The sequence below is a fragment of the Microtus ochrogaster genome, chromosome 1 (genome assembly GCF_000317375.1).
Source record: "Microtus ochrogaster isolate Prairie Vole_2 chromosome 1, MicOch1.0, whole genome shotgun sequence".
NCBI lineage: Eukaryota > Metazoa > Chordata > Mammalia > Rodentia > Cricetidae > Microtus > Microtus ochrogaster.
The window spans coordinates 112,265,977-112,278,409 of NC_022009.1; the positions used below are offsets into that span (position 1 = coordinate 112,265,977).

At 42.8% G+C, this 12,433-nt stretch overlaps 1 protein-coding gene across 1 annotated transcript in view; it reads right to left on the reverse strand.

Moving 5' to 3' along the window:
- Window positions 1-12,433, reverse strand: part of Veph1 (ventricular zone expressed PH domain containing 1) — a 172,911-nt gene that overhangs the window by 90,366 nt on the left and 70,112 nt on the right. The window contains exon 7 of the mRNA XM_005344073.3: window positions 2,436-2,656. Coding sequence (XP_005344130.1) covers window positions 2,436-2,656 — 221 coding nt within the window. The remainder of the gene's footprint in view (window positions 1-2,435; window positions 2,657-12,433) is intronic.

Genomic DNA, 12,433 nt, shown 5'->3' on the forward strand with positions numbered 1-12,433 from the left:
ACACTCTCCCCTTCCCCGGTTTTCGCTGGGTCTGACAGGCAAGCAGCCCAGTGGTTAAGGGCCGCCCAGAAGCCACAAAGGAAATGCCATTTGCAGAAGTATAGGTCTCTTTTCCTAACTCCTTAGTCGCTTTGCATCACCTTGTCAATCAAATGTTGCCATTGTACCTCCTTTTTTGTTTCTCCAGAATTGATTTCAAAACTTAAATGCTCTGCTTGGTTCTGTCATTTAGGCTTTGTTGGCTTTTATTTAAATACAAACACATTTTAGAGACAGAGGAATAGGGGAAATGCAAATAGGCTCACCTGGTGCCCTTTACAAAACTCACCCAATTTATTCAGAATCTTTTTGGCAAGAGGAAGGCTCATCTGCTTTGGTTTTTCATCCTCTCTGGGATGCTAATTGTTTTCCTTTTGATAGTCTTGTTGTTTTGGCCTGCAGTCTACAATCTGGCCTGCTGAGCTGTGTGTCACGTTTGTAAATTAGCTGACATCTGCTTTGAGTTTCACCGTCTTTAATTTTCTTTCAGGATCGTTTCACTTGTTCATCTTCTCTTTAATTGCAAGAATCGGGTTTTTGTCTTTGCTTTACACGAAAGTACAGACCTCTCTGCTTTGGGGGCATGGACTCCAATGAGTGGAATCACGTGGTCCCAAGGAAGACTATTCAGGGAAAAGATGCTGGGAGAGAAGCCTTAGCAACCGCCGCAGAGAGGATGCGCCCCGGACACAAAGAGCTAGCTGTCCACACCACACTTCTGAGGTTCCCACTGAATAATAATTACAATCTGTTAGAAGGAGATTGACAGTGAGGGCCAAACCGGGGGAAATATTTTGAATTGAGAGAGACTGAGGTTGTGGACATATGTGGGATGAAGCTGACTTTTTATTTCTTTGTGTGTTTTTTTTTTTTTCGTGCTGGAGAGCGAAGCCAGGGCCTTACATGTAAGACAAACTGCTCTACTACTTAGCTACTGTCCCCATGCCTCCCACCCTCCCTAATGTCCCTTCTTCCCTTCTTCCTCTTTTTCCTCCCCCCATCACTTCTTTCTCCTTTTCCTTTTTACCTCAGAAAAAACAGTAAAGGGAGTATTATTGCAAATAGGACTGAGATTATTTATCAAAGATTCATTTCACCGTTAAATTACCAAATGCTGCAGCCTTGTAACTTTCTCCCACTTTAAAGAAAGCTTTCACACACACAAGCTCAGAGATGTTTGTTGGGGACATGTCCCCTGGCCAGGGCTTGTGCATGAATTTTCTTCTGGCAAGCGTGTCCATCCTGGCTAGAAGAGGTTTACAAGCAGGTTGGCTGTGCATATGGTATAAAAAACTTTCCTTGATACCAGCTGCAGAGCTTCTAAACCATGTTTCTGAAACTATATTATGAAACTTACCTGACAGTGGCTTTGAAGTTTCATCTATGTTATTGGATGTTACTGTGATAAAGACATGGCAGCGTAAGCTTTTTGAATGGCATATGTACAAAACAGTGGTTCTAAACTGGGGTACTTTTTGCCTCCTAGAGGACATTTAGAAATGCCAAGATCGTTGTCACAACTGCGAGAGGAGGCTGTTGCTGGCACCTAGTAAGTAGAGACTTGAGTTTCTGATAAATAGTTTCTAATGCACAGGATAGCCCCAAAAGAGTAGAAAGGGCTATCTGTATGCACTGAATTCTCTCTCACTCCAGTTAGAATCGCTCTCTTTTCAACTCATACAGATTTTGGCAGCTCATTCGCCACCATCACCAATAATTTCCTTGTGACAGTGTATTGACATGTACTGTCTTTCCCTTCCTTGATCTGACCCTTGTCATCTTCTCACTGGGACAGTCCCTTTAAGGAGACTAGAGTGACCTTGAAATGACTTTACCCCACCACGTGCAGGATCCCATAGTGACTCCTACAGGACGAAATGGGAACGTCTTAGAAAGTTATGCCACGCCCACCATGTCTCATCCCTGCCTGTGCTTCATCATCATCCCGAATGTTGCTCTTCTTGTAGCATATACTTCACTTATGTAAAATGACGCCCATTCCAGGAAAGACATACATGCCAAGAAAAGAGAGCCTGGGGGGATCTGGTCATCTCCCAAGACTTGGTCCACAGTGTTTCTTACTCAAGGAGCTGTTTCTTGATCTCAGGTTTACCCCTCCTTCTTCCACACACAGGTAAACCCCACCATCTCACTGCTCTCCAAATTCTTTGAACCCACCTTTAATAAGTCAACCTCCCTCTAGCATCTAATTTTATTCTTTAGTTATTTAAATATTTAATCTACCAGACAGTGACCTCTATCTCTCTGCTTAAATTCCCGGCTCAGAATAAACAAGCATCAAATGCTTATTGAATAAATAAATGAGTGCCACGTGGCATTATCCTTCATCCTTTTTGTTTCTCATAACTTTTACTCTGTTTGGATGCTATAGATACCTGCCATTCCCAGCCTTGCTGTTTTCCAGTTGTCGGGAGAGCAGCTTGGCGATGTTGGTGAAGCTGTTGCTCATCCGGAAGATGTCCCTGCTGTGAGGGCCCAGGATGGAGGAGAAGGCATCGGTGATGCTCTTAATTTCCAGCAGGAGAATATGGTGAAAGGAGTGCTCCATGTTAGCCAGCTGGCTCACCAGGTAGCCGAGGCAGCTCCTGGCTCTTTCCTGCCAACGACAACGAGAACAACAGAAGTCTGTAGGACAATATAGCATCAAAGTTCTGTGAGCTAGTTCCCTTCCAATAAATAAGGGTGAGGTTAATAACACTGGCGCTTTTGAAGACGTCACATCTGTGTGAATTCATGAGATACAGTGCATTACGGGGACATTCTACCCCCGACTTAGAGCCAGAAGATAGAAGTGGGGGATCTTTGCCACATGCCAGGCTCCTCTTAGAAGTTAGGAACACAACACAAAAGGAAATGGGTGGAAACCTTCTGAAACAATGTAGCAGACAGAGTGAAAAAAATTCCCATGAGAAATACTTAGTACATTGGAGGAGACACTCGCCACAAAAGAGAAACAAAGCAGAAAGAAGAGAGTCTAAGAAATTAATATTAAAAAGTACACTGGGCACATCCCAGAGAGAAAATAACATTCAAATTCAATAAAGTTTTTATCATCGAAACCCAGCATGTTCAAAAGCCTTAGTAATGATTAGAGTGAAATTCATCCTGCTTGATACAGGGTTGCAGGGAGCTCTAGGAGCCTGGCCATATGGGAGGTGACATTTAATTTGCTGTTTGTATCACTGACAGGGTGACTTCAAACTTCATGTATGCTCCTCGGCTTCAGAATCAGAGTCTGCCTTAGCATCCTAAAAAGTCATTCCATAAATACCTAAGTGTCCCTGTGGCTCTGTGGAGAGGATTTCCCGGGATGCAGATGTAGATCAGCTGCTCAAACAGTTTTGTAGCCTGCGTGAGGCCCTGGATTGACCCAGGGATTCTCTCTCCACCCCCACTCTTACCCCCCCCCCCCAAAAAAAACCTTTCTCATCATGCAAAACCAGAACATTCTTTTCTCAGAAGCATTCATCTTGCTCATGGGGAAGGTGACGGTGTGGATGTTTGCTGAAACCAGCCTCATTCTGAATGATCCTCTGGCAGCCAAACTGAGCTGAAGGGGAAATTAATCACATTTCGGGAACAAGAAAAATCCTAACTGCTTGAGACCCTGCATATGAGTCCACACCAAGCTCACATCATTTGTTCTGAAACCTTGGAGCACATCCAGGTTCCTCACAGGGGTAACAGATGTGATTCTGGATGAAAAGTGGGATGTTAGGGCAAGAATGGGGTTATGGAATTTCGATTTCTTTCTCGGCTCCAAAGTATTTTGTCTCTGAGGCTTAGTGACTACAGCCTGCGTGCTGTCTTCCTGCAGTGGGGCAGGGTCAGCGTCACCTGTGTATCATCATGTAGACTTGTTGCTGTCCACTCAGACACAAGTCCATGCAGACAGTTAGACCAAGTGCCAAGGCTACCCCACAAGTTCTTCAGTGCCCATGAGACTCCCTGAATGACACTGTGAGGTAAGTAACGTGCTGGCCATCACTTTTTGGGGAAGAAACTGAGGGCAGACTGCCATGCTCTGAGCCCCATATCCTCAGTGTCTCTCCCTATTGTGACCTCACTGGCCATGGCACCAACTCTTCCTACCAAGAAACAAGACCACAAATTAGTCCAATCCCTTCTTGGTCTCTCATTTCCTAGCACAGATATACGGTTCTTTTTGCTTAATTACATTTGATTTACCTAACAAGCATCATAAATACTCTGTAAATACAAAATAGACTAGTGATTCTCAAGCCTTTCTGTTTGTAGGGCCCCTGACCTCTTTTTAAAATGTTTGCAGGCCCCAAAGAGTTTTTGTTTGTCTGGGCTGTAGGTATCGCTATTTGCCATTTTGAAACTAAACTGACAAATTAGAAGCATCAATTTATTTAAAAATAAACCATATGCATGTTAGACACATTTTTTATGAAAAAAATTCATCTTCGAAACAGAATTTCTGCAAATCTCTATGGTGTAGTGATTGTTCACATGGAGAAAAACTGTATTCTCATATCTGTTTTTTACTTGCTGCATTATATCCGGCCTCATACAGCTTATATAGTTGGAAAAATTAGAATTATTTTCAAAATAACGTTGATAGTTATGCACATCCTTTATGGATAGTACATGAAAACTCAACAAGTAGTAGTATCTGTTTGCAATATTAATATTTTTGTACTCTATTACATTAAAATTCATCTTTTTTTTCCTCAAGTAAAGATAAAGCATTGTCCTTTCCATAGAGGAATTGGTCCAGAGTAGTCAACCTGCCACCAGGTTGCTGGTTAGTTACCCTGGGGCACGGTGCCAGATCTGGGGCTCAGTGTTAGTTTCTGCTGTTGGCAGATCTGGCACGCAGCAACAGTTATAGCCAGATCAGCCTTGATGAGTGGAAGTCCATGTTGTTGAGCCCATGTTAACCCCCCATCTCTGCCACCATGACCACTTTGTTCATGGGCCCATTGGGCAATGACAGGAATGTCTGGGGAAGGGTTGACTGTTGTCTTAGGGTTTCTATTGCTGTGAATAGAACCATGACTGCGGCAGGTTTTTGTAAAGGAAAACATTTAATTGTGTAGCTTACAGTTCAGAGGTGTAGTTTGTTATTGTTATGGAGGGAGGCATGGCAGCGTGTAGGCAGACATGGCGTGCGAGAGGGAGCTGAGGGTTCTTGCATCTTGACTCACAGGCAGCATGCAGTGGTCTGAGACACTGGGTAGAATATGACCTCAAAGCCTGCCTCCACAGTGACGTATTTCCTCTAACGAAACCACATCTGCTCCACAAGGTTACGTTTCCCACCAGTGCCACTTCCTTGGGGGCCTATTTTCTTTCAAACCACCTCAACTGTCGATAGAAGAGGCCATCCTATCTGCTTGTCTATGGGACTCTTCCTTAGCTGCGGTCACCTTTGCATGAGCATCTACAAGTGACACCTATAGGGCCTGATAAAAAGCTCCAAACAGCATCTCTTCCTGGCACCTAGAGGCTGTGGGATAGCTAATCTAACAATGGCTGCCTATTAACAGAATGTTCAAGAATCCAGTAGTTGTTCAGACATCTAGGCTTGATGACTGAACTCTATCATAACAGGTCCCTTCAGTGTATGCTAGAATTCTGAAGAAGTATATGCTAATGTCAGTGAAGGAATAGATTTGCTAGAGAGAGAGAGAGAGAGAGAGAGAGAGAGAGAGAGAGAGAGAGAGCAGGCAAAGAGAATGAACCCGTCTTCCAGGTCCTTTACATAGACTGCCAGCAGAAGGTGTGGTCCAGATTTAAATGTTTGTCTTCCCACCCCGAAGACCTGGATTAGAAGAGGGTCTATGCACTTCAAATGATTTAATTAAGAAAAATAAATCCCTCACAGGTGTGCCCAGTCATTTGAGCTTTAGTTAATTTCAGATGTGGTCAAGTTTACAAGCAAGAACAGCCATTACGAGGACCAAGCATTCAAACACAAGAGGCAATGGGGGACATTTTGTGTCCCAAACACAACACGTGGGGACATTAGAGCGTCCAGGGGAACTATGGTAATACCTGTAGCTTTGCTGAAAGCCAAAAGCTCACTTCATTCCTCCACTCTCCAGATAACGTTTACCAACTCGTTCAAATGCAATAACCACGGGCTCCTTAGAAGCCATTATCTTAAGTAAAAATCATTCCTTGAAAGAATTATTCAGATGATCTGGAAAGACAAAGGCTCAAGGTGCTTTCCTAAGTTGGCCTCTATATTCCTGTATTTAAATGTGCATTAGAAATTCTGAGCCAATTCCCATTTCCAATTAACACTGAGAATGAAAAATCTTCAGGGTGGAGGTAATAATAAAACCAGCTATATCTACTGTTTCATCAAGCTAAATGAGTCCTTGTGAGGATGGGGAGGTGGGGTCTCGAAAGTCAGTAGAAAAATGTTTGCTACCGGGGAACCTTTGGAGATGTCTGGAGACATTTTGGGTTGTCATAATTGAGGGGACGGAAGGGTGGAATGGCAGAATCCAGTGGGAAAAGGCCAGAGATGCTGTCAAACATCACGTAACACACACGATAGCCCCCAGCTAAGGGTCATCTAGCCCAAAGCGTTGATGGTGTCAGACTGAGAAATTCCTAGTTAAGTGAAAACTGGCTCTTCCCCCGGTCCCCTAACTGTCAATACAATCTGGTGCCACCGTCCTGATTTGTGGTAATCACTAGAGGTTTTGCAAACTATTGCTTTGTGCTAGGAGTGCAGATGTCAACCCAGTAGACACAATAGACAATGTCTTAGGAACGCTGTATTACTGTGAAAATACCTCTACCATCACAGGTCCCTTGAAAGGACCTAAGAAGCCATGGGTCACACTGAGAACTGACGAATTAAAGTTCATCATTGGCAACATTTTCTGCAAGGAGCAGATAGAACATATTTTTAACCCAGTGAGCCTTTGAGATATTGCCATTATGTGCCAAACGATGGGCACGGTTACCTGCAGTTCACATACGTTTATAAATGGGCTATCAGAATGAGGTATTAGTACCTAAAGGACAATAAAGACTGAGGTTACACTGGTCAGAGTCACAGGTGGGGGAAAGCTGCTACTAAATCAAAATCTGACCGATTCCAGAGTTTGGATGTTTCCAGTTTCAAGAGCCGAGGAAAGCCAAGTCGGCGCAGTCTTCCTCACTGCTAACTTTCTCTCCTGTGTCCACAGCAAGAATTGCCAGAGGATCACAGGGTCCTTCCTCATGGGACCTACAGCCTTCCAGAGACCCATTCTCAACCCTGCCCTCTTTATGATGGAATCGTCTGAGTATCATTAGGACAAACCTAATGACCAGAAGACTCCCGTTTCCCAGTTCCTAGTCAATTTCATCGGAGTTGGTGGGGTTCTTTTAAAAACATTCCAGATGATTCTCCTAGGAGGCCATGGTTGAAAGCTACTAGTCTATGTAGGGCTCTGCAGCCCTGAAATTTGGGGGATTTGAAACTTAGAAATTTGTGGATTTGCCTTTTTTCCTCTTTTATAACTTGTACCATTTTCTAAAGGAGTAATAAAAATAATCAACTCGGTTGTTTGAATAATCACTTTATCCACTGCGTATCTGCTGTCTGTCATTATTTATTTAAACACAGATAATTCTTTGAGGCTTCCTGTAGACTAAGGAGACCCCAGCAAGGACCATCACACCGTAGTGTAAAGAAGAATGTAGCCGATGCTTTCTCAATGAAACTTTACCAGGTGATCCAAAATGCTGCCTAGGAATGCTTAGAGGCCCAACAGTGACTCTGTGTTTAGCTTCTTAGGGATGCCATTACATGACAGTGTCCTTAAGGATGCCATGTAATAGCATCCCCAAGAAGCTAAGACATTTAACTCCAGGTGTAGAGCTGGAAGAATTTGTATTGGCCCCTCTCTTCCCATCCCAATTCTTTGGCTCTGAGAACCCAGTGTTTTCTGTTTGTCCCCAATTTTTTTCAGGTTTTTAACACTAAAACGTCCTTGCTGTAGAAGATTTATTTTCTCAATTCAGATGCTGACTGTTACCCCAAGGCCCAGTCCTAAAGACTTGGCCCCCAAGAGCGGCACCAGTGGAAGTGTGGAATCCTTAGGAAGTGGGACTTCCTAGACACTGCCATGGACCTGCTAAGCGAAAAAGGCATCTCTGGTCGTCCATTTATCTTTCTCTGTTCTCCTTGGCTCATGACACACAAGCAGCTTTGCTTTTCTAACATCTACCAGCCTGATGTTCTGCCTTAACACAGGCCCAAAGCAGTAGCACAACTATTGATGGACAGAACCTCCCAACTAGAAACACAATTAATTTTTTCTCTTTGTAAACTGACTGCTTGAAGTCCTTTGTTTTAGCATGGAAAGCTAGCTCTGGTCATGAGCAAACAAGGACACTTGATAATTTTGTTACTTTAGGACTATCCAAATAGAAACAATGTAATGGAGGGAAGGTTTGTTATTTATTTAATAACTTTTTTTTTTTTTTGGCCGGGGTCTAACTTTGTATCCCTGGCTGGCCTGGAACTCACTATGTAGACCAGGCTGATGTTAAACTCATAGAGATCTGTGTACCTCTCCTGCCAAGTGTTGGGATTAAGGGTGTGGGCCAAGAAAAGATTTATTTTGACTTGGTTTCTGAAGTGTTAGTTCAGAAGGAAAAGTGTGATGGAGTTCGTTCAAGAGACAGGCAGCTAGGATTGCTCCAATCACAGCTGCAGACAGGAAACAATGAGCACAGGCTGGACCCAGGATCAGGCACAAGTGTCCAAGTACCCTGCTGTCCTTCTCCAGCCTGCCTAGCTCCTACTTCCTAAAGGCTCCACCATTGTCAAAACTGCTGCCAGCTGGACCAAGCTCTGAAAATGAGCCCCTGGAAGATATCTCAAATGCACAAACCATACCTATCATCTAAGTCTGCAGTCTGTGAGGAAATAGCAAAGTACTTCTACTTCAGCTCTGTGATTTTTTTAAAGGTGTATAATTTATTGATTCGTTGAAAATTCCATACATTCACATGATGTATTTTGACCATATCCATGTCCCATTTCTACCTTCAACTTGTCCCAGATCTACTTCCCACCCCTGATTTCTCCCAGCATCATGCTTTCTTTTTTAAAATAGCCTACAGAGAATAATTTGTGCTGTGCAAATACTCCTTGGGGGAGTGGCTGGCACTCTCTAGAGCAGGACCGCCCCTCATCCTTAAATGGTCCTCTTGTTCCCCCAAAGCCATCAGTTGTTAAAAGCACCTCAACTTGGTACTACTCAGTGGTAAAAAACAATGACATCTTGAAATTTTCATTCAAATGGATGGAACTAAAAACATTTAAATTAAATTAAAAAAAATCAAACACCATCCCGAGTGAGGCAACCTAGACCCAGACAGACAAACATGGTATGTACTCACTCATAAGTGGATAGCAGACATAAAACAAAGGATAATGAGCCTACAGTCCATGATCCCAGAGAAGCTAGGTAACAAGGAGAACCCTAAGAGAGACAGACATACATGGATCCCCTGGGAAGGGGAACTAGACAAGATCTCCTGAGAAAATTGGGAGTGTGGGGGGGGGGGAGAAGGGAAGGTGGAAGGGGAAGGGGAGGAGAAGAAGAGGGAAGAGGAGAACATGGGGCAACGGGATGGTCGAAATGGGGGAGGACAGGGAGGGAGAACAAGGAAAAAGCTATCTTGATTGAGGGAGTCATTATGGGGCTAGCAAGAAATATGGCACCAGGGAAATTCCCAGGAATCCACAAGGATGACCTCAGCTAAGACCATAAGCAATGGTGGGGAGGGTGCCTGAACTGGCCTTGCCCTGCGATCATATTGATGACTACCTAATTGTCATCATAGAACCTTCATCCATTAACTGATGGAAAGAAAGGCAGAGATCCACAGCTAAGCACTGGGTCGAGCTTCTGAAGACCAGTCCAAGGGAGGGAGGAGCGATAATATGAGCAAAAGGGGTCATGACCATAATGGGGATCCCTACAGAGACAACTGACATGAGCTAGTGGGAGCTCACTGACTCTGAGTCAGTGAATAGTAGGGGAACCCTCAAAGGACTGAACTAGGCCCTCTGAATGTGGGTGACTGTTGTGTGATTTGGGCAGTCTGTGGGGCCACTGGCAGTGGGTCCAGGATTTATACCTAGTGTTTGAACTGGCATTTTGGAGCCCATTCTTTTTGGAAGGCTATCTTGCTCAGCCTAGATATAGAGGGAAGGGCCTTGGTCCTGCCTCAAAGTGATGTGTCAGACTTTGTTGACTCCCCTTGGGAAAATTTACCCTCTATGAGGAGTGGATGGGGGGCTTTGTGTGGGGGCACAGAAGGAGGGGGAGAGAGTGAGAACTGGGATGAGTATAGAAAATGAGAAAAGATTGTTTCAAAAAGATAAATTTAATAATAATAATAATAATAATAACACCTCAACTTGGGATGGGGATTTGTGAGCTCAGTGGATTCTTGTTAACAGAAGTCATTGTAGGTACAATATGATGTGTCATGTTATAGATCTCTTTCTCTCCAGATATATGTGCCTATATCTAACACATCTATGTATATATTATATGTATCACAGATGTTTATGTATATACCATACAGAATTCTTTCTCACTCATGGGAGCTCTGTTCTATGAAGTCACCATAAGTGATAAATTGGAGAGCAGTAATGTGTTTCTTTTAGGGAAACAAAGGGCTGGGTACCTACAAGCCTCTGGTTAACGGAATTTCTATCAACTGAATACTACATAAGCTTATGTTATTGTATTGCGGTATTTCATCTAAAGACAAGACATGTTACTGTTATATGTTTGTTGTAAAAACATCTTATTTAAGACAGCGGTAACTGATTTTTAAAATTGAACTCATTGTCAACAGCTGTGTAACCTATGCCAGAGTGATTTTTATCTAACATTTGAGTTTCCTCTCTAAGGTCTATCACAGCCCTTTTGCACTTTGGGACATTAGGGAGCAGTTAGCAATATACTTCAGTGACACAGTAAACAGACACACACACACACACACACACACACACACACACACACAGATGAGAGACATGTGGCACTAGGCCATGAAAAAAAAATGACTTTGAGGACTGGATTCCCTTATATATTCCCTTGGGGTGATCAAAAATTGTTTCCTACTCACTGATAAATAAAATTGCATTAGAAATTATAAACATTTTAACGGTTTCTAAAGTCACACAGCCAATGTAAAAGAAAGACATTTCTATGTTTACTACTTGTGAGTCAGGTTTTGCATGACTGTAGGAACATGATTTCTGGAGCACATAAAGAGTAATAAATCATGCCTAGCATAAAATGCTGTCTGGACAAAACAATCTTGAACATAAATTTCAGGAACAAAAGTTAAAAAATAGCTGATGAGAACAGATGCATCCTTTGTTTTGTATGAACCTCAAATTTTGTCACAAGGCAAAAATGAAGGCTAATTGGACCACGTTCAACTCTGTGTGTTTGGCATAGAATACTAAGCTGAATTCCACCCTCGCAGGAAAAAAAAATCAACCAGGTCATTTTTGAAGCAATTATGACTAGATGTATTTAAGCCTGGGACTTATGAAGTCTTTCTCAAGAAGTTGTTTGAACAAAAATGATTTGGGGTTTAAAATGAAAGGCAGCTTGACTACAGGCCTGTGAGATTTCAAAGAATAATGTAATTGTGTAAATTAAGTCTTTGTTTTGATTGAGTTTTAAAGGGAAACAAGGATATAGTCTGTCACCAAGTAACTCGTTCCAATTTATTGTTATTTTTCCTCAACTAGAACTCAATATGGCCATGTTTCTGTTTAAAGAAGAAAACTCTCCTCCTACTTGTTGGGTGGGAGTCTATTCACAAATATCTTTTCATTCCTTTGACTCCTCTAAATGATTACAGATCTTAAACCTTAGAGAAGGTCATCTAATTTGAGCTTCAAACACAATGTTTTGATTGATAAAAGCTTTAAGCGTTCTATAGTTGAGATTTGTTCTCTAAAAACTGGGGGCTTGGGAACGTAGCCTCTGAAAGGTAGACCTTTTGTGAGACCCAGAATGGGTTCAACCAGGCCAGCGTTTCTTCTCCCACAGCACAGGGTCCCCTCATGTAAATGACCTCTCATTGATTATCCTGAACAATGGGTCCACTATTGCTTTTGCTTTAATGAAACACGTTCTGAAAGACCATTGGGGACACAGCACCGAAACGCTTCTGGTGGACTCAAAGATGCAGGCCAATTTTAATCCCTCAAGGATCTGCTGGGCAAATGAGGGTGCAAAACAAGAGCGAGAGAAACTAAGTAATCATGGGAACCATGTGGGGGCAAGATGCTGTTGTAGATCCAAAAGAAAAAAAGAAGGAAGAGAGGAAAGAAGGAAGAAAGGATGGAGAGGAGAAC